Raw genomic sequence first — 26,254 nt, 5'->3', positions numbered from 1 at the left:
CAGAGTCTACATTAAGACCAGCAGGTGCTGCCTCTCCCCTGGACAGAAAAGGAAACTTGAACCATATTCATTATTATGAATTTAAGATGCATTAAAATGTCCCAAACATTCTTTTTAGTCAGGAGGTCGGTAAATATAAAACATGCATAATCCTGAGTTGCTCAACAGTGAATTCTTCTCCCACGAATGATTTCAGAAGGAAACGTTCTGCCGTGGCCAGCTACCCATCTTGGGTCGGCAGTTGACCCAAGTCATGAACTGTGGAAGATGACCTAGGTGAGCAGGTCCAGTGCAATTGTCTGCATGTTCACAAATGAGTTTTGCTTTATAGCAAATATTAACCTTTCTATGAGAAGAGACTGGGTCACACATAAAGCTAAAAATAGATGGACACTCCAGGAAGGTGCCTAGGTTTCTGGGTTTCATAGCCTCTCCTGAACTGTGGATTCTCAGAGTAAGGGACCAGCTTTTACATAAGTGAAGTTTCCTAGAAATGTGGATGCCAGCTCTGGTAATGGAGCTCCCAAAAATGGCTGGAGGGCAAAACAATCCCTATTGACACGATTCCTCTGACAGATGCAGTGTAATCTGAGGTCTGAGGATGAACAAAGTTTTGGACAACATTAATTTAACCTATTTAATTTGTCATCTGTGTGAGAACTCTTGGTGCATTATGCAAGAAACTAAAATCTAACCAACTGCTTTAAGAAAGAAAGAACAGGATCATTGAGTGTTTCAAGCATCAACTAAACTAGAGGAATGGGAGTTTGACCTTGGTCAGATACAACTGGCACTGAAGATTCAACATCTGGTTTTCTTCACACCCTAGGTTCAACTTTCCTCACTACAGACTGGATTCCTTGGTGTGACTGACTGCCAATAGCTCCCAGGCCTCTCTCACATCCCACCTGTCCCCAGCAGACAGGGACTAGACTATTCTCTCTTTGCTCTGAGGAAGGATTCTGGCCTGGCAGAGCCTGCTTGGGATTCTTTCTCCCTCTCTCTCTGCCCCTCCCCTGCTTGCTCTCTCTAATAAATAAATAAACTTAAAAAAGAGAGAGAGAATAGCATCTTTGACAGAGCAGTATTGTGTGGCAGACAGGCAAACAAGCTGTACATTTTAATTATTGCCCAAATCACCTGGCTGCATACGCCCCTTTAGCTCTTAATGGAACCATGTGATGTAATCCTGTTCAGTAGAGGTCAAGTTTTATCAGTAGAATTCTTTCTGGAACTGCTGTGGTGTTACTTTGCACAAAGTGGTTATTAGAAAGTTGATGTTCTCACCATAAGGAACCAGGAAAATGAAGCAGGTCAGGAGGAAATGCTGGGAGTCTGCTGCTGCTGTCATATGTCAGTCTTGACACACCAGGAACCTCACAAAGGGATTAATCCAGGGACCCTAGGATCTTTGGCATACATTTTCCAATCACACAACACCTAGAATATTTATGGCTGCCAGTTTAGAGAAAAACGTTGCACCAGTTAAACTCTTAATTGCAACCAATACCTCAAACTCACCTCAAAATAGCTTACTATTTTGTAAAATTGCAAACTCACCTCAGAATACCTTGGAACCGAACCAGGATTGGCTTCAGGGATTGATACACTGTCAGATCATACTGTCCTCCTTTCTCAGTTCTATTTGCATGTTGATTCACTCTCTTCTCCTATAGATAGGCCTTTTCTAAGCAGTGGAAAGCTTGACCAACATAGCAATTGGAGCATCTGCAAGGTTCCAGGGAAAACTGCATTTGGCTCAGCCCAGATCATATAAATGCCCCTGTATTCAAGGGAGAGGTCTTCATTACCAGAAATGTACAGGGATGATCACTGGACGAACCTTTGCCAGGTAGGTGACTTTTCAATTTGTGTTGACTGCCTATTATCAGATATTTTTAGGTTTATTTTTTTCTGGTTATAAAATAAAGGCTCAGTGTTTAAAATCCATAAAGTTCTGGGGCACCTGGGTGGCTCAGTCCGTTAAGGTTCCGATTTCAGGTCAGATCATGATCTCGCAATTTGTGAGTTCAAGCCCCGCGTCAGGTTCTGTCCTGACAGCTCGGAGCCAGGAGTCTGCTTCTGATTCTGTGTTTCTCTCTCTCTGCCTCTCCACCACTCACACTCTGTCTCTCTCTCTCTCTTTCAAAAATAAACATTAAAAAAATTTTTTTTAATACAAAAGTTCAGAAAGGAAAAAGGGGTAGGAAATATCCTATAATTCCACCACTTAAATGACAGCCAATGTTAGCCTTCTGTTCTTTGGTTTAATGCTTTAAAAAAAATCGCTTATATATAATTTTGCTTCCTGATTTTTCACTTTAACATGCATTTCCCCAAATCATAAAAATTCCTTGAAACATTGCTTTAAAGAGCCATATCCTATACTCTGAAAACTTTTTAACCACCTCATTCAGAAGGAAAGAAGGCAGTGGAGTGAGTCAGCATTCCTCCCATACATGAGCTCTGTCCTCAGGCACTTCAGTTCATAGGATTCAGTTCTTTCAGAAAAGGAGCCATCATACTGGAATTCCCCTCCCCCATTTCCTGCATTCCTCTAAACACTTTCAAACTTGTCTCATCCACATCCATCTGCTCTAGGCTTAGAGGATTTCCTATGAACTTGGTTAGTGGTTCAAACACTTTATTTACTTTCTTTTTCTTTAATGTTTATTTTGAGAAAGAGAGTGTGCGTGTGCAAGAGTGGGGGAGGGACAGAGATAGAGAATCCCATGCAGGCCCTGAGTTGTCAGCACAGGGCCTGACACAAGGCTCCATCTCAGGAACTGTGAGATCATGACATGAGCTGAAATCAAGTCAGACGCTTAACCAACTGAGCCACCAGGTGCCCCTAGACAAACACTTTTTTATTTTTTTTAATGTTTATTTATTTTTGAGAGAGAGAGAGGGAGACAGAATCCAAAGCAGGCTCTGCACTGTCAGCACAGAGCTCGACCCAGAGCTCAAACTCACAGATCATGAGATTGTGACCTGAGACAGTCAGATGCTTAACTGACTGGGCCACGTAAGCGCCCCTTAATTTTTTTCTTTATGATGCTTTATATTTTTTTAATGTTTATTTATTTTGAGGGAAAGAGTGTGAGCAGGGGAGGGGCAGAGAGAGGGAGAGAGAATCCCAAGCAGGCTCTGAGCTGTTAGCACAGAGCCCAATGTGGGGCTTGATCCCACGAACCATGAAATCATGACCTGAGCTGAAATCAAGAGTCAGAGGCTCAACCCACTGAGCCACCCAGGTGCCCCCCAAGGCAAACACTTTAAATTTGAATCCTGAAACTTTGTAGCAGTATCATCTGGGAAATTCCTTTTACCTATCTAAATATCATGTGCAAATGGGGATTTTGTCATAGTTTTTATGAGGATTAAATTATATGTTTGTAAAACACTTAGCACATAATAGATGATCAACAAGTGGTAGTGAAAACAGCAAAACCCAGTTCTCCTCTAACTATAGTCCTCTCCTCCCTTGCCCTTCTCTCTCAAGCCATGTTCCTTGAAAATGATTTATACTTGTTGTCTCTATTTGCTCATCTCCCATTTATATCCCCATTCACTGTAATCTGGCTTTTGTTTACCCCTCTACTGAAACTGCTCACCAAAGATCTCCACTCTAGATGCCTTCAGGGACCTTTGAGTCACTTCTTAATCTTTTCTGTATATAGTCACACTTAATTTCTCCTTCAAACTTCTCTTTTAGTTTCCATGACACCAGACTTCCCAATTTTCCCAATATTCAGACTGCCCCTTCTTTCTCTTTGTTGCCTGCACTCTTTCTTTTAAATAGTATTTATCAACTTCCACATGTCTTGAAAAAGCAGGCTTCTTTGCTATAATGTCTGAGTCAGAATTCTGTCTTTTCTACTTACCAAACTGAGTTCCTAAGTTATTTAACTTACCTCAGCCTCTTCATCTGCAAAAAGGTGACCCCTCTCTGGATAATCATCCTAATGGAGGCATTGTACACTGAATTTCCCATTGGCATAATGGATTGGTAGGCATAAATTGGAATTCCAGACCTGGAAACCCGTTTCATAAGAATGTCAAAACTCAAAACAAATATAATGCTCTTCAAAATATTTATTAACCATATGAAACTAAACAATATGAACTATGATATAAATGTTCCTTGAGGTATTTTTCTTCATAGGCTGGACTGGCCGAGGTTTCTTAGACTCTTAGTTTAATGAAGTTTGGACAGAACATGTCATCTTTTCCTGGTAAATCTTCCTAGAGCATACATAGATATTTTTCCTTAGTCCAGAGACCTTTGAACTGCATTGAAAATTAGGGTCATCTGCCACAAAGAAAAAAAAAGTTCAATGATGTTCAGATGAATGCTTCTCAAAGTTTTTAAAAGCTTAATGTTGGGAAAGGGTAAGTTTCAATGATGTCTTACTCCTCCAGTTTTACAAAAATCTACCTTGCTGAGCTTCTGAGAGATTTCTAACAATACAACCAGGTTTGCAGGAGAAACTTCTAGATCCACTCACTCTGCAATGTCAAATCAGTTCATTGATGCTTTTTACGGTTCTACAAATGCCTTCAAAATACTGAATGAGGCAGGTTCCTCCAAATTCCTAGTTTCAGGCTTCACTTAGGATTTTCACAATATCCAAAACACTTTCAAAATTCTTTTTTGATCCATCCTCCTTGTCGACCGCTTTCATTGGTCTTTAAAAATTTCACAAATAAATATACCTTAAGGATGCAATGACTTATTTGATCTGTTGGCTAAAGTCAGGGAGATGCTTTGTGGAGATGAACTGGGGAGGAAAACTACTCTAATGTCAGGATGCTGCTTCTGCTTTAAGAATTAGAAGACAGCTTAAAGCATTAAGCTGTTAGCAATATTTTAAATACCATTATTTCTTGACCTCCGGAACAGAGTGAAAATGAAAACCAAAGCTTCAGAATTGGCCCTTCAAGACATTAGCTCACTAATTAAAGGGGACTGCCTTGGATTCGTGGCAAGTTAATGTAAGGCAACAATTCCATTTGCACTCAACTGCAATGTAGGATTCCTCCTACCCAACTGCATAGTCAATATTTAAAATGCTTCTTCCTTACTAAAGTAAGCTTTCCAAAACAGTTTTATCTGTTACATATGTCTCAAAAAATAACAGGCATTTAACTTTGCATTCAACTTTTCTGGAAAATTCTTCAATGCTTCCATATTAGCAGTTGTAGCTTCCTCCTGGTGTTATGCTAACAAGTTCTCATTCTGTTATAAAAACAAACAAAACCTGTTCAGTGTGCAGTGTTCCCAGCTAATGAAAACCCTATTCCCATGTGTCCATCCACATGTCCATCCCATGTGTCCTAGTTCAGGCCCTCTTTACTCTTACCCTGAGTCAGAACAATAGCTGTGAAACCAGTCTACATGTAATCCCCTGCATCTACTCACTGCTCTACCACCAGCATCTTCCCAAACTATGGAATTGTCCTTTGAGCTACCACTCTATCTGTAGAATCCCTCCAACATAGCACTTACTACATTTTACTGTCATTTTATGTTTACCTGGGTCTCCCCTATTTTATCCTGAGTACCAAGGGGCAAAGACTAGTTTTTACTGGTCTTTGGGCTACTAATTAGCACATAGAAGGCACTCAATGTAAGTATCCTGTGGTGAATGAATATAAGCCCAACTCTCCTCAGCTTTCAAATGGTAAGAATTCCTTCTTAGAAAACCAATTTTTTCCTACTTAATCTAATATTCTTAAACAATATGTGAAAATTTTACTGCAAATATCAACTTGATGAAAAACACCTGATTTTTTTTCTTTGAAGCTAGTGCACTTGAAAAATGCACCTTGACTTTGAGTGATCCCAATATACACCAATTATACTTTTTATAGCTTTGTCGTCAGTGACTACTGAAATGTGTTACCTACTCCAGTCTTTGCAGCTTTTTAGGCTGTCACCCACACTGATCAGCTTTCTTCTCTACTGTTCCTGCCTACACTAATTCCTTTCACACCTCTAAAATGTGCTTTTTTAGCATGCCATAGGCTTAAAAGCTGAATAAAGTTATTAGAAATGTTTATAGTGGGAAGAAATAGACCCTAATCAAACAAATTGTTTACCCATGATCAAAAAGCACAAGGATCTTGTGACATCTTTGTGTGTGTGTGACCTTACTCTGGTTCTAATCTACATCAGAAAAAGATGTCACATAGAATTAGCACTGTTTATCACTTGAATCTGCACTCTTAATTCTTAAAAAAATCCAGCCTAGTTCAACTGAGTTACAACCTCATTTTAAAGCTCTCTTCTGTGACTCAGCTCAAATTAGAAAATTATGAGTCATTACATCCACCTAATAATCTAAAGCTATTTTAACCTACATTATATTACATTTCTAGCAGATGAAATGTATAATATACAATGTGATGAACAAATATTAAATATGACAAATGAAAAACATTTATGATTGATGGACAAATTTTTCTTCAATCACAAAATGTAACTGATGTAGACTAAAGCTCATCATTAAACAATAAATGTTTCATATTCTATCAAAAATGTGTCCTCTGCTTTTAGTACTTTATATACATTATACTCTAAATGTTAAAATGTGATAGTAGACATAAAATAGTAGAAAACAGGCATCACAAGATTTAGACAATTATGGTAAGCTCAGAGTGACTTTTAATATGCCAATCAATGTTAGTAAAACACAAGTCAAGCAGACATGTGCAAACATGTTTCAAACCAAAATTAATAGGCAAACATACGACAGACAAATTCTATGTTGTTTTTGCTTCTGCAATGTCTGGTTAGCCAGTATTATTAGTCAAATGGCTAATCATTGATAAAATATATTTTGTGAAAAGCTTGGAATAGTCAGAAGTCATTCTGGCATTACAAACAGCTATGTACACTATCGCCAAGATTAGTTTATATACACAAATATTGAAGAGAAACCGGGGAAAACATTTAAAAACAGACTAACAATACAATCAAGTACAAAACTTGGGTGGAGGGAGAGAACACTTTTAAAAAGGGTCAGGGAAGGGCATTATCAGGAAAAATTACAAAACCAGTAATAATTATACTACATTAATACAGCAATCCAAAAGGGAAAAAAAGGTGCATTACTCCAATGCACTAGCTTCAAAGTTCAAAGGAAAAAAAGGCAAATAGCTGCTTGTCATCAAGAGCAGCTACATATTTCACATAATTGTTTTCCAAAAAAAGCCTATTAACAACAATGATTGTTTAATGCTACAATTTTACAGCAAGGACAAAACTAAAATAGCAGCAAATTCACAAGGCAATACTTCCACAGAATTATCATTCCATGGTTCATGCAGTGCCTACAAAGTGCTCCCAGTTGGATATACAAGTATAATTCACAATTAAAAAAAAAAGAAAGAAATATAAGATTGACACACAGGTACACTGAAGGCTGAGTAGTACTGAGTCTCTTAGCATTTCCCTTTTCAAAGGGAGAATATGTTTGTAATAAAGCCCTTGAGTCCTTTTTACAGGTCACTACAGGGAAAGTCACCTTTTATTACAATGCAACAGCAAACCATAAGCAGCACACCACCACAGTGGTTAACCCTGGAAAGGCTGGTGTAACATCCAACAGTGACTGACATCCTACAGAAGACAGACTAGTAAGACTAGACGAAAGCCTGATATAGCACTGGTCAAAATACAGCTTTCAACTGTAATTCACAAGTAAAAGTCCTAAAGGTATTTCAGTAAAACTACTGACACCGATTGAGAAAGTAATTTGCAAACTGGATTCTAGCAGTGATTTCAACCTAGCTTCCTCTTGTCACAGTTTTTTGGGGGAGGTGGGAAATGAGTAGTTCAGTATATGGTAAGGCTGACAGAGCGGTTCATTTTCTTTCCAATAAGTCGAGATGTTCTATTACTCTGGGTGGTGGACCTAGTGGTCATCCGATCAGTGAAGAGTGCTCTTTCCTCAGCTGCAGCTTTTGCCATCTGGGCTTTCTTGAGTTCTCTAAGAACATAAAAATAGGAAACAAGACTTTTCACCTATTGTTTTAATCCCAGGAAGGGATCATAGGAGGCCAAACATATAACTATATTGTAAGTTGGGAGATCTTAGCATGTCATCATTATTCTAAAGATATAACTGAGGAAAAAACTACAATATTAACTTTGCTTTTGCTCAAACAACTTAAATTTATGATTTTATTTTGTGCTTTCAAAATTAAAATATCATATACACTTGAACACAAGTAATAAAAATGCTAATAAAGAGGACACTGAATCTTAAATAATTTCAAACAACACTACTAATTCATATTGTGAAACTATCTCTATATAATAGAGATAAAAGGAAAATTCTACTTCCTATTTGTATGAACTATGATGGCTATCAAACTAGTGGCAAATAAACCTTTTAATATTTCAAGACAGTTTTATTAGATTAAAATCAGCAATAAAGCAAATGAATTAGAATTAACATTCCAATCATTTTAGTGAAAATATCAAAGGTCATTCAGATCAAATATGAGACTCATTTACTAACCTAATTGACATGAATTTAATCCTTTCATAAAAATAAATAGAAAAAATGAAGGAAAATGTTGATTTATGGTGAGCGTTTAGGGGGGAAAAACCTGTACAGGCTCACTTAGCTTTTGCCAAAGGGATTGGGGATTATTACCACTTGCAAATACTTGCTAGTCTTAAAAATTTTTTTAAGTCCAGGGGTGCCTGGGTGGCTCAGTTAAGCATCTGACTTCAGCTCAGGTCATGATCTCACAGTTCATGAGTTTGAGCCCCATATCGGCCTCAGAGCCTGGACCCTGCTTCGGATTCGGTCTCCCTCTCTCTCTGCCTCTCCCCCACTCACACTCTGTCTCTCTGTCTCTCTCTCTCAAAAAATAAAATAAAATAAAATAAAATAATTAAAATTTAAAAAATTTCTTAAGTCCCTAATTTCAAAGTTGAGGAACAATACAAATTAATAGATCACAAACACTAATTTAAGGCAGAAATCCCCAAATTTTAACTGTATAGCATACCAGACCACCAGAGCCTTCACTGACAAAAAGCCTAAGTCATCTCATTAAAATATGAAAATGAAAGTTAAAACATTCCAAAAAACCCTCACTTACTTCTGCAAAAGTGAATTTTTGAATTTTTCAGCATTCAATTCTATTCGTAATTGTTCTGCACTTTTTCTAGAAGCAGATAGCAATACTGAATGTTTTACCAGTGCCATTGCTGAAGGTCTTTTCTCTGGGTCTGGATGAATCATAACCTTAAAAAAGATAAGTAAAATTAAGGTAAAGACAGGCAATTTAATAAAACATTAAACCATTTCAATAAAAAGTGCTTTATATAAAAAAAAAAATGCTCACTTTTAGCAACTCTGTAAACTCTTGGGAAAGCACTTGTGGAATGCGAGGTAATCTACCCTGTCTGATTTCATGCCATTGATCTCCATTTCTAGGAAGAGGTTCAGCACCAGCAGCACATACCACTGTGAGGGCAAGGGCAAAAATATCCGCTTTTGGTAGATGGGTATAGTTCTGTAAAATTAAAAAAAAAATTTTTTTTAATATAAAAACACCCAAAATAAGGTAAAATTACAATGATGGCTTAAGTGAGAAATAGAACTAAATTGAAATATCCAATGCCACATTTAACTTTTAAGACCTATTCAGAGAAAAAGCTAAATTTGAGGGTTTTTTTAATTACAAAGTAATACATACTTTGGGAGGGGAGTGGTAAATACATTTCTAAAAGTAAATGCCTTCTCTTTTTCAGTGGTTTGATTCAACTCTTAGAAACTCCTATCCTTCTGGGGGCATTCATATGAAAACATAAAACACGTATATATGGACAGGCTACAAATATACATACACGTATAAAAAGAACAATGGGATCGTACAATTTATTTGTTCTACATGTTCCACTTGCATTCAAAACTCTTACCACGAAATATTTTGTCACCTTTTTTTTTTTTGGTCACACTCTTTTTGAAACAGTACTATTAACTACATGTCATTATTTATTTTTGTTCCCTTACTGCTAAACACTTATTTACATTGTTCCCAAATGGGAATTCTGGATCAAAGGGTACAGGATTTTAAAACATTGATACAAACTCTTTGATCTCCAAAAAGGCTATGGCATTTTATAGTTCTAATAGTAATGTATGAGAAATTCTCTTTTACCACAACTCCACCATTGTCGAATACTATAAATCTCTGCCTTTACTGAATTTTGCTAAATTAAATACCCAGCTAATGGTTTAGGCTTTTTTTTTTTTTTTGACCATTTTACCTATTATTAGCTTAAAAATTTAATGTCTGCATTGTTATAAAGCAAACAGGATTATTAAAGAAAAAAAACTACCTCCTGCAAAACTTCATTAGCAAGAAAACGGCTATCACCCTCTTCAACTTGTGGACTAGAGATCCTTGTTACATGACCAAGATCACCTATAAGTATTAAAAAAAATAGAGTCAAGAGTTAAACAACCTCTTACTTTATTTTAAGGTAATAATCTGGTCATCTTTTTTTCTTACCTATTTTAAACATTACTTTGTTTGATGCCCAGTCATCTTCATCTCCTTCTTCAGAGGCAGCATTTGGGATTGAGGTTCGAGATATGAAAATATTACCTGTCAAACAATTAATTATGTAAGCTGCACTAACAATTAATACTATAACCAAAGCTCAAAAAACAAGGCCGTGCAACAGAATCATCACAAAAGCTTTCAAATACAGATTCTCATATGTTCTACCCCAAAAGCCAATGAGAGTAAGAATCTCAGGGGATAAGAACTGGGGTTGTATTTTCTAGGAACATATTTTCTTGCCGAGTACTGATCTTTGAACACTTGGAAACTATTGCATTAGACCCTTGTCATCTACACATTGATCTTCGGCTTTAACTACTTAGAAACAATACAAAAAGTAATAATGTAGTAATTTGTGATGCTACAAAATTATAAATTTTAACCTAATGCCACAGGCTGGTGCAAAACATACAAATAATGGAACTTGAGTTTGGCTAACCGTACAGCATCTACATCCCAATGTAGCTCTGTGGTTCATTTCTGCTGTACACATATTTTTCTTTAAATTCTAGTAAGTTTATAATTGACATAAGTTTCAGTGACAGTTTTCACTTTAACAGTTCTACCAATGTAATACTGAGTTCATAAATGTTATATTTACTGAAGTCATCTTTCCAACTTCACTTTATTTATAGGACAATTTTTACTTTACGATGGTATTTGTGAATTTGAAATTTTAAAATTCACAAGCCTTAATGTTTTCAACTTTTGGTACTTATAAGGGTCCACTGTGTTCATCTGACACTTAATACAAGGTGTGAGTGATTTAAATCTTACTAATTCATATTTACTGCCTTCAGTCCAAGTATTATATTTTCCCTTTTGAAAATAAAAATCTGAGTTGTTTACACATAGGTAAGAAATTCTTCATGTAACTTACAGAATTAAAGTAGGTTGTGTAAAATGATTTAATTTCTCATAAATCACACATTTCCACAGACAAAAAAACAAAAACCAAAAAACTTCATTAAAGTCAACTTAAAAACACCTAGCTATGGGGTGCCTGGGTGGCTCAGTCAGTGAAGCATCAGACTTCAGCTCAGGTCATGGGCTCATGAGTTCTGTGCTGACAGCTTGGAGCCTTCCTTGGATTCCGTGTCTCCTCTCTGCCTCTCTCCCACTTGTGCTCTGTCTCTCAAAAATAAATAAACACTGGGGGTGCCTGGGTGGCTCAGTCGGCTAAGTGTCCGACTTTGGCTCGGGACACGATCTCACAGTCTGTGAGTTCAAGCCCTGCATTGGGCTCTGTGCTAACAGCTCAGAGCCTAGAGCCTGCTTTGGATTCTGTGTCTCCCTCTCTTTCTGCCCCTCCCCTGCTCTGTCTCTCTCTCTCAAAAATAAAAACATTAAAAAAACTTTAAATAAATAAACATTAAAAAAAAAACCACACACACACACACCTAGCCTAAAATTCATACTTGAATTCATCAACCTTTTATAACTTCCACTTTGTAGGAAATACAGAGGAAAGAGGAATAAGCTAAATGATGCAAGGGAGGGGCACCTGGGTGATGCAGTCGGTTAAGCGTCTGGCTTTTGGTTTTGGCTCAGGTCATGATCTCATGGTTTTGGGAGTTCAAACCCTGCACTGGCTCCGTGCTGACAGTGTGGAGTCTTCGTGGGATATTCTCTCTCTCTCTCTGCCCCTCCTCAGCTCATGCTGTCGCTCTCTCTCAAAAATAAATAAGCTTTAAAAAATTATAAAAAATTATGGCGCCTGGGTAGCTCAGCTGGTTGGGCATCTGACTTCAGCGCAGGTCACGATTTCACAGTTTGTGGGTTCAGGCCCTGCATCTGGCTCTGTGCTGACAGGTCAGAGCCTGGAGTCGGCTTCTGATTCTGTGTCTCCCTCTCTCTCTGCCCTCCCCCATCCACGCGCTCTCTCTCAAAAATAAACATAAAAAAAAAAAAAAAAAGGATAGAAGCAGATGCAACACATAGTCCTGAAATGGATACTAGTATAGACAAATCAGCCATCAAGAACCTGGGACACCTGGGGAAAATTTAAGCATGATCTGGGTATTAAAGGAGATGAAAATTTACTGAAACAAAAAGGTAGAGGTGACATATGACAAGTTTTAAAACAGTATGTACATTATGAGTTATTTTAACAAAATGAGAGGGATTTGCACTAAAATGCCATTGTAGCATGCACTTGCATCTTTTTAATATAAGATAATCATACTGCATGTGCCATTTGTTTTCTGCATAATACAGTAACACTTTCATGGTATATAGGCTAGAAATACCACCATGTTTGTATAGCACTTAAGTTTCCAAAAGCATGTTCACATATCTCATTTGATTCTAACAACCCCATTACCAGTACCAGCATTACTTTAGGATTATGGTTCATAGCCTAGCAGAAGAGAAGGTCTTTAATTTTTTTTTTTTAATGTTTATTTATTTTTGACAGAGAGACAGAGCATGAGCAGGAGAGGGGCAGAGAGAGAGGAAGACACAGAATCCAAAACAGGCTCCAGGCTCTGAGCTGTCAGCCCAGAGGCTGACACAGGGCTCGAACTCACAGACTGCGAGATCAAGACCTGAGCCGAAGTCGGACGCTCAACCGACTGAGCCACCCAGGCACCCTAGAAGAGCAGGGCTTTAAACAACAGATTCTCGGTCTCCCAATCAGAGTACTACCTAGTTCATGACTATACAGTTCCCATAAGACGTGGCAAATTTTTCCAACTTTTAATAAAAATTAGTTTATTGTCTCAAATATTTTGGGATAACAAGGGAAAAGGTGTCTGGAAATCATAAAACAATACTTACATGTGGCTCAAAGTTCTTTTAAAACTAACAATGAAAAAACACAGTAAGATAGATGTATATATACACATACATACATATAAAGTTTATTTATTTTGAGCGAGAGAGAGAGAGCGCGAGCTGGGAAAGGGCACAGAGGGGGAGAGAATCCCAAGCAAGCTCTGTGATGACAGCGCAGAGTCTGATTGTGGGGCTCAAACTGACAAACCATGAGATCATGACCTGAGCCAGAATCAAGAGTCAGATACTTAACCAATTGAGCCACTCAGGTGCCCCATGGACGTGTATGTTTTCATGTTGTTTTAATGAAATCATTTATTCTCTATAACACTAAAGAACACAGGTCAGAGAATTTGTAATACTTACTAGGCTTTATATCCATGTGAACCAAAGACATTGAATGAATATACCTCAAGCCCCGGCCAACTTGCAAAAGGAGATCCTTCAACTCTGCTTCTGTAAAGTAACTCATGCTTCTATAGTTTTCACTTATGGCATCAGCTAAACTTCCACCTAACGAACATGGAAAAAATTAGCAATTTCTTCTTTCTGAAATATTTTTCTCCATCTTTACTGAATGGTCACAAACTCAACAAAGAAAGTGACATTTTATAGGACCTATTCCCTCCTCCTTGTTTGTGATATCAAAATCTTACTCTTTCAACAGGTAATATACTCACATAGGTACAAAATATAAAGTCTCTGTGTCATCCAGATACCCCAGCATCCTACCTGGTTCTTTTTCCCAGAATAAACCAATGTTATTTGTTTCTTATATATCTTTTTCAATTCCTTTTTACACAAATGGTAACATTTTCATGATCTTGAAGATCATTCTTTACTAATACACAAAGACTACCTTGTTCTTTCCTAAGTCTCTATACAATTCCACTGTATAACTGAATGGTAAGGAACTAACCAATCTCCTGAGGAACATTTTAAAATAATTTCCTTTGCTACTATATACTACGGTCTAAGAAATAACTTTGTACATTGGTCATACAACATACATTTAATATATCTCATAGAAAAAAAAACTACTGGCTTTTAGAGTATGTATAATCATAAAACAATACTAGTATGTGGCTCAAGCGTGTGTGTGTGTGTGTGTGTGTGTGAGATACTATCTTACATACAGGATAAATTTTTATAGCTAAGAGGGTTTTGGAAGACAAATCTGGGGCAATTTTACTTACACACACACAATCCCCCATAGAGAAGTCTGTACTAATGTATACTCCCATCATTAATATATGAGAATACTTGTTTTCCCACACCCTTGATAGTAGTCTATAAATTTTATAGGTAAAAACCAGTGTCTTAGTATAGTTTTAACTTGCTTTTATAGAATCAAACCAACCAGCTAATTTGTTTATACTTTTAAAAAACTTTGTAAGTTTATACAAGTTTGATTAAAAACATTATAAGTTTATAACTTATCTCAAAGGAAAAGAGGAGTTATACAAAGCAAAACAAAACAAAAACCAAAACAAAGCACATCTGTTTAAAGCTTAGTTAGGAATAATAAAATCAGAGCCAGGGTAATAAAATCAGGGAGGTATACTGATACATGTTGTTAGTCAGGAAAGGCTAAATAGCAAAATGTCCAATGTGTTTTAAAAATAAAAATAAATCACACACCTCGATATTTTAGGCTTAAGTATGTTCTCCATACTTGTACAAATTTTGAACTTCAGGAAAAAGAGGGCTTAGAAGAGAGGTCAATAAGCTTGTCAGACAAGTGGGCTTGAAGTCCTAGACCAAGTTTAATAAGATAGAATACAGCTGCTTTTTAGTGGGTCCAGCACCTATAGCTAGGCCAGTTCCTTCTATCTCATTGCTGAAAGAAAGAGAGAGGTGAGAGAAGAGCAAGACACTCAACTGATATTTCAGGTTCTCTTCCCCTATCCATCAACATTTTTCCACACTTGTTTACCATGGGTAAAAATTTCAGTCTCTCACCAAACCCAGACAAAAGACTTAAAATGCAAATGAGTGTTTGAGATAATAAAGAAATTTAGTCACGGTAAAGGATATCAGTTAATCACCATGTACAAATGAAATAACAGAATCATTTCCCTGTGAAACTATGGAAAAGGATTTGAAGATCAGGTCTATTATTAGGACACTCAAAGTTTTATGTGGAGAGAAGAATGGTGGCAAAAGGACACAAAAAAAGTTTACAAATGTATCTAGATCGCCTTATTTGCTTTCATCTACATAGAATGAACTATACTGAGGCAATCCTGTTTCACACAGGTCTATTTATTTTTTAAAGATCTGTATATTCTTTGTTTTATACTGTTCCAAAATAATAAACTGCTTCAGAAGATTATTTTATAATTTAACTTTATACCAGGACAAAGTTTTGTTTTTGTTAGGACAAAGTCTTCATAATGAGAGGTTAGCAAGACAAATCACCTCTCCCTATCCCCCCAGGACCAAGAGTTTTCTCAAAATTATTTGAATTACACCACCACATATTTATTTGGTAGATTGTTACAAATTTGTGATCCCGGACTGCTACGGAAATCCTTGTTAAGAGGACCAGCCACATCAAAGTGAGAGAGAGAAAGAAACTAGAAGATGGCATCTAGCAAACAAGGAGTAGAGAAGACATGGTCAGACAGCCCTATATTAAGTACAGTAACTGAAAAATGAAGGTTAAAAACCGGAAGAGTCCACAAGGCCATGAGAGACAGCTACACACATATTTTGATGATATGAATAGAAACATTTCAAGAGATGTGTGAAACATGGGGCGCCTGGGTGGCGCAGTCGGTTAAGCGTCCGACTTCAGCCAGGTCACGATCTCGCGGTCCGGGAGTTCGAGCCCCGCGTCGGGCTCTGGGCTGATGGCTCAGAGCCTGGAGCCTGTTTCCGGTTCTGTGTCTCCCTCTCTCTGCCCCTCCCCCATTCGTGCTCTCTCTCTGTCCCAAAAATAAATAAACGTTGAAAAAAAAAAAAATTAAAAAAAAAAAAAAAAGAGATGTGTGAAACAAATTAGCAGCAATGCTGTATACTGAGCACTTAATTCTTTCAAGTGTAGAGAATAAAATGACAGTTCAGTAAGAAATAAGGCATGAGAAAAGGCTCTTTTACTTCTGTTTTGTTCAATGTTTTTAAATACTGAAAATCTGAATCCACTACCTACACCACTTATTTATTCACAAGCTATGAGATGGCTGGTCTTATTTAAGGAAAAAATAATGAAAGTCAACAAAAATAAGTAACACAAACATAAATCATTGTTAATCACCTCTCAACTGTTCACTAAATTCTAAATTCTCTACTATTCAAATATACAGAAATGGAAATCCAGTGTATATAATGATTTACCTATTTACTATTTAATAACAGGTATTTACAAGAATCAGAATTGAGACCAGGGTTTTGACTAAGGTTTAATGAAAAAAGGGGGAACCAAGTTGGTCCTTGAAAGACTTGCTGAAATCAAAAGCTCTCCAGAAGTCCAAAATTGAACTTCTATAGATGCTTGTTTTGTTGGTTTGGAGGGGAAATGAGGGAGAGAGGCGAACGAAGCTAGAGAACTAAAAGAGTTTAACATAATAAAAAAAGTCTGAGTGGATTCTAGTGGTACACTAGGCTGGATAAACGGGAATGGGGGCAAGATTATAGAATACTTTGGACAAATGGCTGAAGTCAGAACAATGGAGAGTCACTGTCACTGGTTTAAACCAGTATCAGTTTTAATAGCACATAAAATGAAATGGAAAAGGAAGACTAGATGCATTGAACCTGCGTTATTAACTACTATATCCCACATACACTATGCTACATGCTAGGGATGCTAAAATACATATGGCAAGTCCACTGTCCTCTCCAAATCAGTGTGACTAACATGCACACAATATGCACAATTCTACTACTAAGGTAAAAGGGACAACGTTTACAATTTTTACTTAACATCAAGGTAGGCAATGAACTTGAAATTCATGTTAGGCTCCTTGATCTTTGCATTTTAAGAAATAAAAGGGGGGAGCGCCTGGGTGGCTCAGTTGGTTGGGTGGCCGACTTCAGCTCAGGTCATGATCTCACGGTTTGTGGGTTCAAGCCCCGCATCGGGCTCTGTACTGACAGCTCAGAGCCTAGAGCCTGCTTCGGATTCTGTCTCTCTCTCTCTCTCTCAAAAATAAACGTTAAAAAATTTTTTTAATAAAATTTAATTTAAAAAAATTTATAAAAAAAGAAATAAAAGAAACACAGAGTTAAAGTAGGATTTCAGATAAAAATAAGCATTTCCTCGGTGTTCATTTTTCTGAACTCACAAGTTTCAAACAGAACAATGTATTACTCACCATTACAATACTCATTCTGTATAAGCATATGATCATCTTCTGCCCATGCAGAGAAATATCGAACTACATGAGAATGTTGTCCAAGCACTGCATGGGCATACACTTCCCTCAAAGCGTTCTGCCTAGGAGAAATTTGACATTGATAGAATGGTACGTCATTTTTATTCAAGCCTAAACTGAATTAATTTATCTGAAACTTCATAAAAGAAACTTGACTTGTTATCTATCATTATGCTGAAGAAATAACTTCCTTGAGAGGGAGGGTGTTAAGACTCTGTACCAGATTTTTCTAAAGGCTTCCATTAAAGAAAAATGCTAGTTACAAAGAAGGAACCTTGCTGGCCCTAGGACTCGGGAAAAACAAAACTCCATTTTACTGTGAATTCATGGATGCTCCCAGAAAAAAATTTAAGTTAGCCTTCAAAATCAGACTACTCATATTATTTTACCAAGTTCAGTAAGAATTAATGGCACAAAATGAAAAGGATCTGATTAAATTATTATGGCTTCTCAAAAGTGAGATAATTAATTTCACTACTTGGTTATGTAAAATCTTAACATTTGCAACACCATAGGGAATAAGAGTAAAAGACAAAACTTTTAATACGTACTCATCAACGGAGCCAGCCAATGGCTTTTTTGATCGCTTAATGGCATAAACGCATCCATCCAGCCTCTTCACACACTTAAACACAGAACCAAATTCTCCAGAGCCAATTTTCTCTAGCTCATGAAATTCTGTTGTATACCGTGACTTCATATTGCTTTCGGTAATTGTGATTCTCTGCAATAAGGGGTATATTCACAAAGACATGAAAATGATTTTTTGCTATAATAATAGCCCTATGTGTGAAATTTAAAAATCATTACGTTTTGTTGAATGCGTATTTAACATGTATATATGGTTACTTGTTAAGTAAGAAGTCGAAAATGAAATTTCAGAAACAAAAAAATAAAAAGCTATTTACTTTAGCAGGTCTTGTTTCATCTTCAAACTCATAATCACTGGCTTCCATATCTTCACCACAAGAACTGGAAAACATTATGTATGTTTCCATCAGTAGATCTGACAGACACATCAACTAGAGATCCAAAACTTTATCTGATAGATGTACAGTGAAAATGCATTTTAATGAATAAAAACAGACAAGAAAGCACTTAATTTTGTAATCACAAGATATACCTCAGCTGATTAAAATGCTGTCCCTACTGAAAAAAAATGCAGATTAACTACAAGCCAATACCACTGCACATATCAAAATTTAAGTCTTTCTAAATAATAAATAACTCTCTCTGCCTGCTTCATTTTGACACCAGATTTCCTACAAGCCATCTAGGCTTTTTATTCCTTCCTTTCTTACACTACTTCTTCTCCACAGCTGATTACTTCCTACCTGCCTCTCCTGGGAAGCAAGTGCTAGTAACAGAAAAATTTCAGAGCATAAATTTCCATGTCATTCAGATGAAATTAAATTTTGATAAGTACCACAAATCAACCTTGGATCGTTAGGGAACCAAACTAAATAACTTACTCATTCCAATGTGTTCGCTTTCTTCTACGACACTGTCCTGAGGAATGAAGTAACACAGAATCTGGGGTAAAAGGATTAATATTCACTTGAGGAGTCTGTCGCATGTCAAATTCCCTTTTTCCTGATTTTTCTGTATCCATGAACAAAGAACCACCTCGGAGTTTAACAGAGCTGGAATCGATTCCTCGAGCTTTGGAGAGCAAACTCTAGGGCAGGAAAAGTAAAATTTTAGTATCTAAATTCTATAGACCGCTTTCTCAACTCAACCTTCAACAAGCCTTTCTCATGGCTGATAGTGTAGGTCAAAGCAACACACAATCCACCACATCTCAAGCAAAATAAACAGTGCTTAACTTGAACAGTGAAAGGTGGAAACCAGTCACCTTTTCTGAAAAAGACAGCCACATAAAATAGGTCTCTAACACTAGAAAGAATAGAAATGCAGACTAAAATTAAGTTTAGAGTCTAAAAGTTAAACTCTTTCAATCCATCTAAAAATACAAAGCAGTCAGGGAGCCCCATAAAAGCTCCCTCCCGCCCCCCCCATCCAAATAGGGCTTTCAAAACCAACTTCGCTGGACTCCTCCCCACGCTTCTAAAGGGATCTTGCCTTGGGCATGTCCTTAATACACAAGAACACTCAAAAAACAAAAAACCAAAAAAACCCACACTTCTTCCCAAGGTCTAGGATTAACCGCACTGAACCCGACTCACTTACAAGGTCCATTTTCCATATTACTCTTATAAACATGATACTTGTCCTCATTTCAGGTAGGGTTCATTTTAAAATCTGTTACTTCTCAAGTTCCACAAGTGGCAATCTGCATACTCACTTGCCACTCAAAAACAGGTGCTGAACACCTCCTTCATTGTGATACGTTATCAGCAGTTTGAAAGCACAAGGGTCCAAACAACACCACCACTGCTGGCTCTAACAGTTGGGTTGTCCCCAATCATTAGTCAGGCTGACCACACATAGGCACTGCAAACCCAAGGGTGTAAACAAACGCTTACCCGATAAATATGCACGGATAGATTCTTAAAAGCTACCCTGAATTAAGGAATCTTTACGACTGGAAATGCTTGGAAGGCCAGCCTTTCCTCCCAAGTCGAAGCGCAGTCACCCTGCATACCTCCAACTTAACCCCTTAAGGCCACATGACACGAAACGGTAAGCGCATGAAAAAATTTTTTAACCGAACTCCTGAGTGTGCCGCCCAAATTACAGGGCCCCTCACTGCGTTTAAAAGGCACCATATGGCTGCCGCCCTCGGGAGTGTCAGGTGGCCGCGCCAGCACCGCTCCAACATCTTTCCAAACCACGTTATATCAGTGCCACACTCCGGGCTGACACGCTCGGCACGGCCCCGACTCGACCGGCGTGAAATCGTCAGCCACCTGGACGGCGCCGATCTTGAAAGATGAAGAAGTTCCAGAAGAGGCCCATTGTTCAGTTACATAATCTTAACGGACAACTTCTGGGCAGGGCCAAAAAGAGGGGCTGCCAACTTTTTGTTGCGGCTCAGGGGAGCGAGTGGGGGTGCGGCCGGGCGGTTATGTAACCGAATCCGGGGAGCGCCGCGCTCGGCTCCTGGCGCCGCGGCCTTTTTAAAAGGCTGGGCTGGGCGGGCGCGGGCTCGGGGCGCCCGGGCCCCGCGTCCTCTCACCTTGGGCGTGTGCGGCGTGTCGAAGAGCCGCAGCTTGCGGAAGGTCTTGTGCGGCGGGGTGCCGGGGTGGTCCGGCGGCGGCGAGCAGGGGCCCTCGCTAGCCCGGCGCGCCCCGCAACCGCGCGGGGACGCGTCCCCCGAGCCGCCGCAGCGCACCGGCGAGAACGAGCTGCCCAGGAAGTAGGCGGCTGCCGGCGACTTGACCGGCGATGAGGAGCCGAAGCCCTCCTCCTCCCATGAGTCGCCCTCGGCCCCGCCGCCCGCCGCGTCCGCGCCCGGACAGGCGCCTCGCAGCAACATGTCCTCCTCCAGCTCCCCGGGGCTGCCGGGGGCCGGGCCGGGCGAGCGGCGGCGCTCGGGCCCGGGCTCTGTGGGGCTCCGCGCGGGCGGCAGTGGAGAGTCAGGCTCTTGAAAGGCCGAGTCCTCCCCCGTGCTGTGGCCGCTGCCCTCCTCCTCTTCCTCCTCCTCCTCCTCCTCACAGTCGCTACAGGGCGAGAAGATCAGCTTCTGCCGCAAAGTGCAAGAAGCCCCGGGACGGCGGGGCGGCGGCGGCTGCTGCCGGCTTAGGAAGCTCATCTCGCCCTGGGGCCGGGGCCGAGGACCGGAGAGTCGAAGCCCGCGGAGTCGAGGACTCGGGACGGCCTAGGGGGCGGGTCCGCCACGTGCGACTGGGCGCGCCTGGTCGCCGCGGTGGCGGACTTGCGCGGCGGCGGGCTGCGGCTCCGGAGCGCTCGGGACTGCGGGCGGCGGTGGCGGGGGTCGGCAGCGGCGGCGCGGACTGTCCAGCGGAGGCGGGGCGGCCCGGGCGCTGAGGCTGGTGTCCCCGCAGGTCCAGCCGCAGGTTCGGGCTCCGCGGCTTCCCGCGACCGTTAACCACGTGAGTGCCCAGCCCACCAATCCCCGCCCAGCCCGGGGTTTGAAAAAAAAGGAGGGCGCGACGTAGCCCGCGGGGGAGGGATCAGCTACGCGATTTTGGCGCGAACCCGCTGGCTCCGCCCGCCCTCGGCGGCCCGGCCTGGGCGGGCGGGGCGCCACGGGCCTATGGGAGTCCGACCTCCGGGAACCCAGCCGGGCACCGCCCGGTGGGGGCCGGACGGGGCAGCCGAGGCGGCCCTCTGGGAGGAGCGAAGGGTGCTAGGCTCGACTAGGCCCAGCCGAACGCCACCCTGGAGGCGGCTTGCTCGCGGTACCTCAGCGCTCTCGGGTCTGAGGTGGGGGCCAGGGAACACTCCTGGGTTCCTCTGGGTCGGGGCGAGCAGGAAACCACCGTGGCTCTCCTGCCAGTCCCGTGTCCTTTCGGTGCGAGCCGCTGGGGACGTTGTAGGCGTGGCTGTAGGCAGTCACGTTCCCCGGTAGAGGTTTGAGCCGGAAATGGTGACTCGGGCCTCTGGAGCTTTGCGAACTGAGCGCGTTGCTTAGGCCGGACCCAGAAATCAGCAGGAAGGCCCACAGACGAGAGTCGGAGGCGGGGAAACGGCTGTGGGGAAGGCCTGTGGAGCCTCAGTTTCCCCCCAGGGTGGCTGTTAGGGTCGGGTGTGTCCCCAGCGAGGTGAGTTCCCCCAAGCTGTGGCAGTCCACCCGAGAGTTGTCCAGAGTAAACACCAGCGGCACCAACAGTCGGCCCCAGCACGAAACCAAGCGCTCACCACGCGGCCACGGTGTTTATATTTGTTTGCCAGCACGTGGGCAAGTGTTGGCAAAACGGATTGGCCCACCTCACAGCAAACTTAAATGCACCTTGAGAAGAAATCACTCTAGTGCCCGGTCAAACTGTGATCTCATCTGCCCTTTAGAGTCGCACAGGAAAGTTTCTGGAATTTTTCAGTTGTAAATAACCCCGTGATGAATATTCTGACTCCTCGCGTGGTTTTTTGTCTCTGTGTTGTTTGAGGTTTTTTGTTGTTTTTTTTTTAAAGATCGATTCATAGAAGTGAGAATTACTAGGTCAAAGGATATAAACTGCCAGACTGACCTCCAAAAGAAAACAATTTACGTTCTCACTAGCAGTGGATTAGTGTACGCTGCTCATGAATTCTGGACATAAGTGGATATTTAATGTTTGTTAATGTAATTTTTTTTAATGTGTTGTTTGTTTTTTGAGAGAGAGAGAGAGCAGGGGAGGGGGAGAGATGGGGGACACAGGATCTGAAGTGGGGTTTGTGCTGACGGCAGAGAGCCTGACTCTGGACTTGAGCTCTAGCCGTGATATCATGACCTGAGCGAAGTGCATGGTTTAACTGACTCAGCCATCCAAGCCCCCTAATTTTGTTGCTTTGACTCATATGGTTGGACAGTTTTCATGTGCCAGTGGCCACTTATGTTTATTTCTATTGTCTGTTTTCTTATTGTAGCACTTTATGAATATTAACACTTGACCATATATGTTGTTCTAACACTTTTCAAAGACTGAACTCAAGCTGAATTTTTAATAATGGAAACACATTTTAGTACTTACCACATGGGCCAAGAGCACAGTGTATACATTGTATGTTAGTCAATTTGACAATAAAGTGTATTTAAAAAAATACCACATGGGAAATTCCCTGATACCACATACTTGAAGATGCAGTGAGGGGAAAACAGCTGTCTTCTCCAGACATTTGCTTTTGTGTCTTTTTTGTATGTTAATCCAAATTTAGCGTTAAGCTCTTGAAAGACTGGAACTCTACCCTTTTGTTATGTTTCAAGGGGAGGCATTCTCTGATCCCTGGTGGCCAAACCCAAGGAATGATTTTTAGCACTCTTCCTAGAATACCGCCTCTTCTTCACTCCTCATGGAATATAAGCCTTTGATGTGGATAGTTGACCATATTGAATTGCTTTTCTTAATTTCATGTAAGTGTAAATAAAAATAACTTTAGGGGCACCTGGGTGGCTCAGTTGGTTGAGTGTCTGACTTTGGCTCAGGTCATGATCTCACAGTTCATGAGTTCAAGCCCCACAACGGGTTCTCTACTGTCAGCACAGAGCCTGCTTCAGATCTTCTGTTCCCCTCTCTCTGCACCTCCCATGCTTGTACTTTCTCAAAAATAAAACATTTTAAAAAACTAAAAAAGTAACTTCAGAAAACTACTCTTTATTGATCATTAGCATGAGTTGTATGTAAAACTAGTGTGTTTCTTTTCCTAAGAACTTTAAGGGGCACCTGGGTGGCTCAGTCAGTTAAGCGTCCGACTTCGGCTCAGGTCATGATCTTGCAGTCCATGAGTTCGAGCCCCACGTCGGGCTCTGTGCTGACCGCTCAGAGCCTGGAGCCTGTTTCAGATTCTGTATCTCCCTCTCTCTCTGACCCTTCCCCATTCATGCTCTGTCTCTGTCTCAAAAATAAATAAATATTTAAAAAAAAACAACTTTAAAGCCCAGTAGATAACTTCTCCCCAACTAGAATGTTGCTTCTAAGCCCCTTCTATGTAGGAATTCTGTATCCTCTGAGGCTATCCATGCAAGCTCACTTCCCCTCCCCCCTCACTCTTTCACAACACCCTGTTATTTCCTTAACAGGCTTATATCTATCTCAAAGTGTGTTGGTTGTTTATTTATTACTATCCCCTTCTAGAAAATGAGTTCCCTGAATATAGGAACCTTTTCTATTTTGTTTATTGCAGTATTCTAACATGGCTTACGTGCTCAATATCTTCTGAGTGATAATAGAGCCCTTATTTAAATATTTGTTGATTGGCTTACTTTTCTATCTCAATATAAATTCAAATGGTACAGAAGTACCCCAGCTACCTCTTCTTGGAGGTAAATACTCTTTTAACATTTTTTTTTTCGACTCTTAACCATGCCACCTGTCTGCTTCCTTAAACTGGGAGGTCCTTGAAGTAGATTAGAGCAAAAGGGCCTGGCTTCCAAACAACGGGGAGGGAAGAGTTCTTGGTCCACAGAGCCAGTACTTTGAATTCTTGGCACCAAGTTCTGCCCACAGAATGGGAGAGGTAAATTTCCATAGAATGACTGAAGGAAAGAAAGAATTTCTTTAAAAGTTGGAAACAAGATTCAGTGGGAGAACGATTTCTTCTATAAAGCCTTTTCTTAAGTTTCTCCACTTCTAGGTAAAAGAGACACTCCGGTAACCAGGTTTTCTAACCACACTTGGCATGGACTCTGTAACAGTCTTTGTTTACTGGTCTGTCTTCCCTTCCACCCAGGGCTGAGATCAAGTTTTATTTGTCTTTAGAGCACCAGCGACCAGCAATGTGCCTTGGCCCCTGAGAAGGTACTTAATAAATGTTTCTGGAATAATTGAAAAAAAGCTGGTGTTCTTTAAAACAAAAGTGCCAAAATGAGTACGAAACCAAGGCCCTACCTCCTCTAGCTGAGAACATGGCACAATGTTATGGTTTAACTGCAGCAATGCCCTAACTGAAATTCTAAATGATTGTCCTGATTTTTTAAATTTCATGCTTCTCTGAGTACAGCACTCACTGTACTGGAGGGATGGAGTTATGCCCACCTGCCCCGGGCATATCTAATTCAAATTTCCTGTTCTTTCACCACCCAATGTTCCTAACTGTAATGTTGCTAGGCAACCTTTGCAGAATCCACAAGTTTGTGGTAATGTTGTAATAACTGAGTAAAAATCTTGCCTCTAGGTGTTGGGAGAACAAACAACCTGTTTATCCCCTTTAGACAGATGACTTAGCAAGTATAAGGCTTTAATGCCACTATTGTCAGCCCATTCACCTCCCTTAGTGGCAAGATAAGCAAGATTCCTGCCTTGAAGATTTATAATTGAGATTCTAAATCACCCTCTCAAATACTTTTTTTTTTTTAAGTTTATTTATTTATTTTGAGAGAGAAAGCTCAAATCCTGGAGGGCAGAGAGAGAGCCAAGAAGGCTCTGCACTGTCAGCACAGTTTGGGGCTCGAATCCACCAACCATGAGATCATGACCTGAGCCGAAGTCGGATGCTTAACCTACTGAGCCACCCAGTTGCCCCTCAAATTCTTTTAATATATGCAAGTACATAAATATATGTTCATATTCTTATTAACATAAGTCTTGCACTTTGAATGAACTATCTTTTAGTTCTTAGAGACTAATTTTTCACAGTCTGCAGACGTGTTTCATGAGAATAGCTAGGCTTTACCCAAAGCTGAATCTTTTCTAGTTTATGCTTTTGATTCTGGAGAAATAATAACTCTCTCTAAATAGGAGCCTATTCTGATACATTTCTAATTTTTTTTTAAAAAGAAGCCATGTTGGGGCGCCTGGGTGGCGCAGTCGGTTAAGCGTCCGACTTCAGCCAGGTCACGATCTCGCGGTCCGTGAGTTCGAGCCCCGCGTCGGGCTCTGGGCTGATGGCTCAGAGCCTGGAGCCTGTTTGCGATTCTGTGTCTCCCTCTCTCTCTGCCCCTCCCCCGT

The 26,254-nt window shown here is 40.4% G+C and overlaps 1 protein-coding gene across 3 annotated transcripts; it reads right to left on the bottom strand.

Moving 5' to 3' along the window:
- Positions 1-3,914: 3,914 nt before the first annotated feature.
- On the bottom strand, positions 3,915-21,610 carry WEE1 (WEE1 G2 checkpoint kinase). 3 transcript variants are annotated; one of them, XM_047071585.1, is made up of 12 exons: positions 20,887-21,610; positions 19,220-19,425; positions 18,656-18,719; positions 18,299-18,471; positions 17,688-17,809; positions 13,735-13,881; positions 10,540-10,635; positions 10,367-10,452; positions 9,367-9,537; positions 9,121-9,266; positions 7,906-7,994; positions 3,915-4,312 (listed from the first exon to the last, which is right to left on the bottom strand). In XM_047071585.1, the coding sequence occupies exons 1-12, from the start codon at positions 21,460-21,462 to the stop codon at positions 4,194-4,196; spliced, it is 1,995 nt and encodes a 664-aa protein (XP_046927541.1). In that variant the 5' UTR covers positions 21,463-21,610; the 3' UTR covers positions 3,915-4,193. The 3 variants fall into 3 exon arrangements, with proteins under 3 accessions (XP_046927541.1, XP_046927543.1, XP_046927542.1); XM_047071587.1 differs by having other exon boundaries at positions 4,220-5,239; XM_047071586.1 differs by lacking the exon at positions 3,915-4,312 and having other exon boundaries at positions 7,674-7,994; positions 20,887-21,605.
- Positions 21,611-26,254: the final 4,644 nt, after the last annotated feature.

Source organism: Lynx rufus, unplaced genomic scaffold, assembly GCF_022079265.1.
Source record: "Lynx rufus isolate CCGP_SWC_20201006 ecotype Redwood Valley unplaced genomic scaffold, mLynRuf1.p SCAF_9, whole genome shotgun sequence".
NCBI classification, from domain to species: domain Eukaryota; kingdom Metazoa; phylum Chordata; class Mammalia; order Carnivora; family Felidae; genus Lynx; species Lynx rufus.
The sequence above is the reverse complement of the archived record's forward strand: the minus strand, read 5'-3'. Positions and strand labels throughout refer to the sequence as shown.

What these genes read in the sequence shown, in the direction of transcription:
- WEE1 (XM_047071585.1), bottom strand. Translation starts at nt 21,462, where the DNA reads ATGAGCTTCCTAAGCCGGCAGCAGCCGCCGCCGCCCCGCCGTCCCGGG. An exon ending in ACACGCCGCACACGCCCAAG is followed by an intron (nt 19,426 to 20,886) that starts GTGAGAGGACGC and finishes TTCCTGCCCTAG; the next exon opens with AGTTTGCTCTCCAAAGCTCG. An exon ending in TCACATGGATATAAAGCCTA is followed by an intron (nt 10,636 to 13,734) that starts GTAAGTATTACA and finishes ATTGTTTGACAG; the next exon opens with GTAATATTTTCATATCTCGA.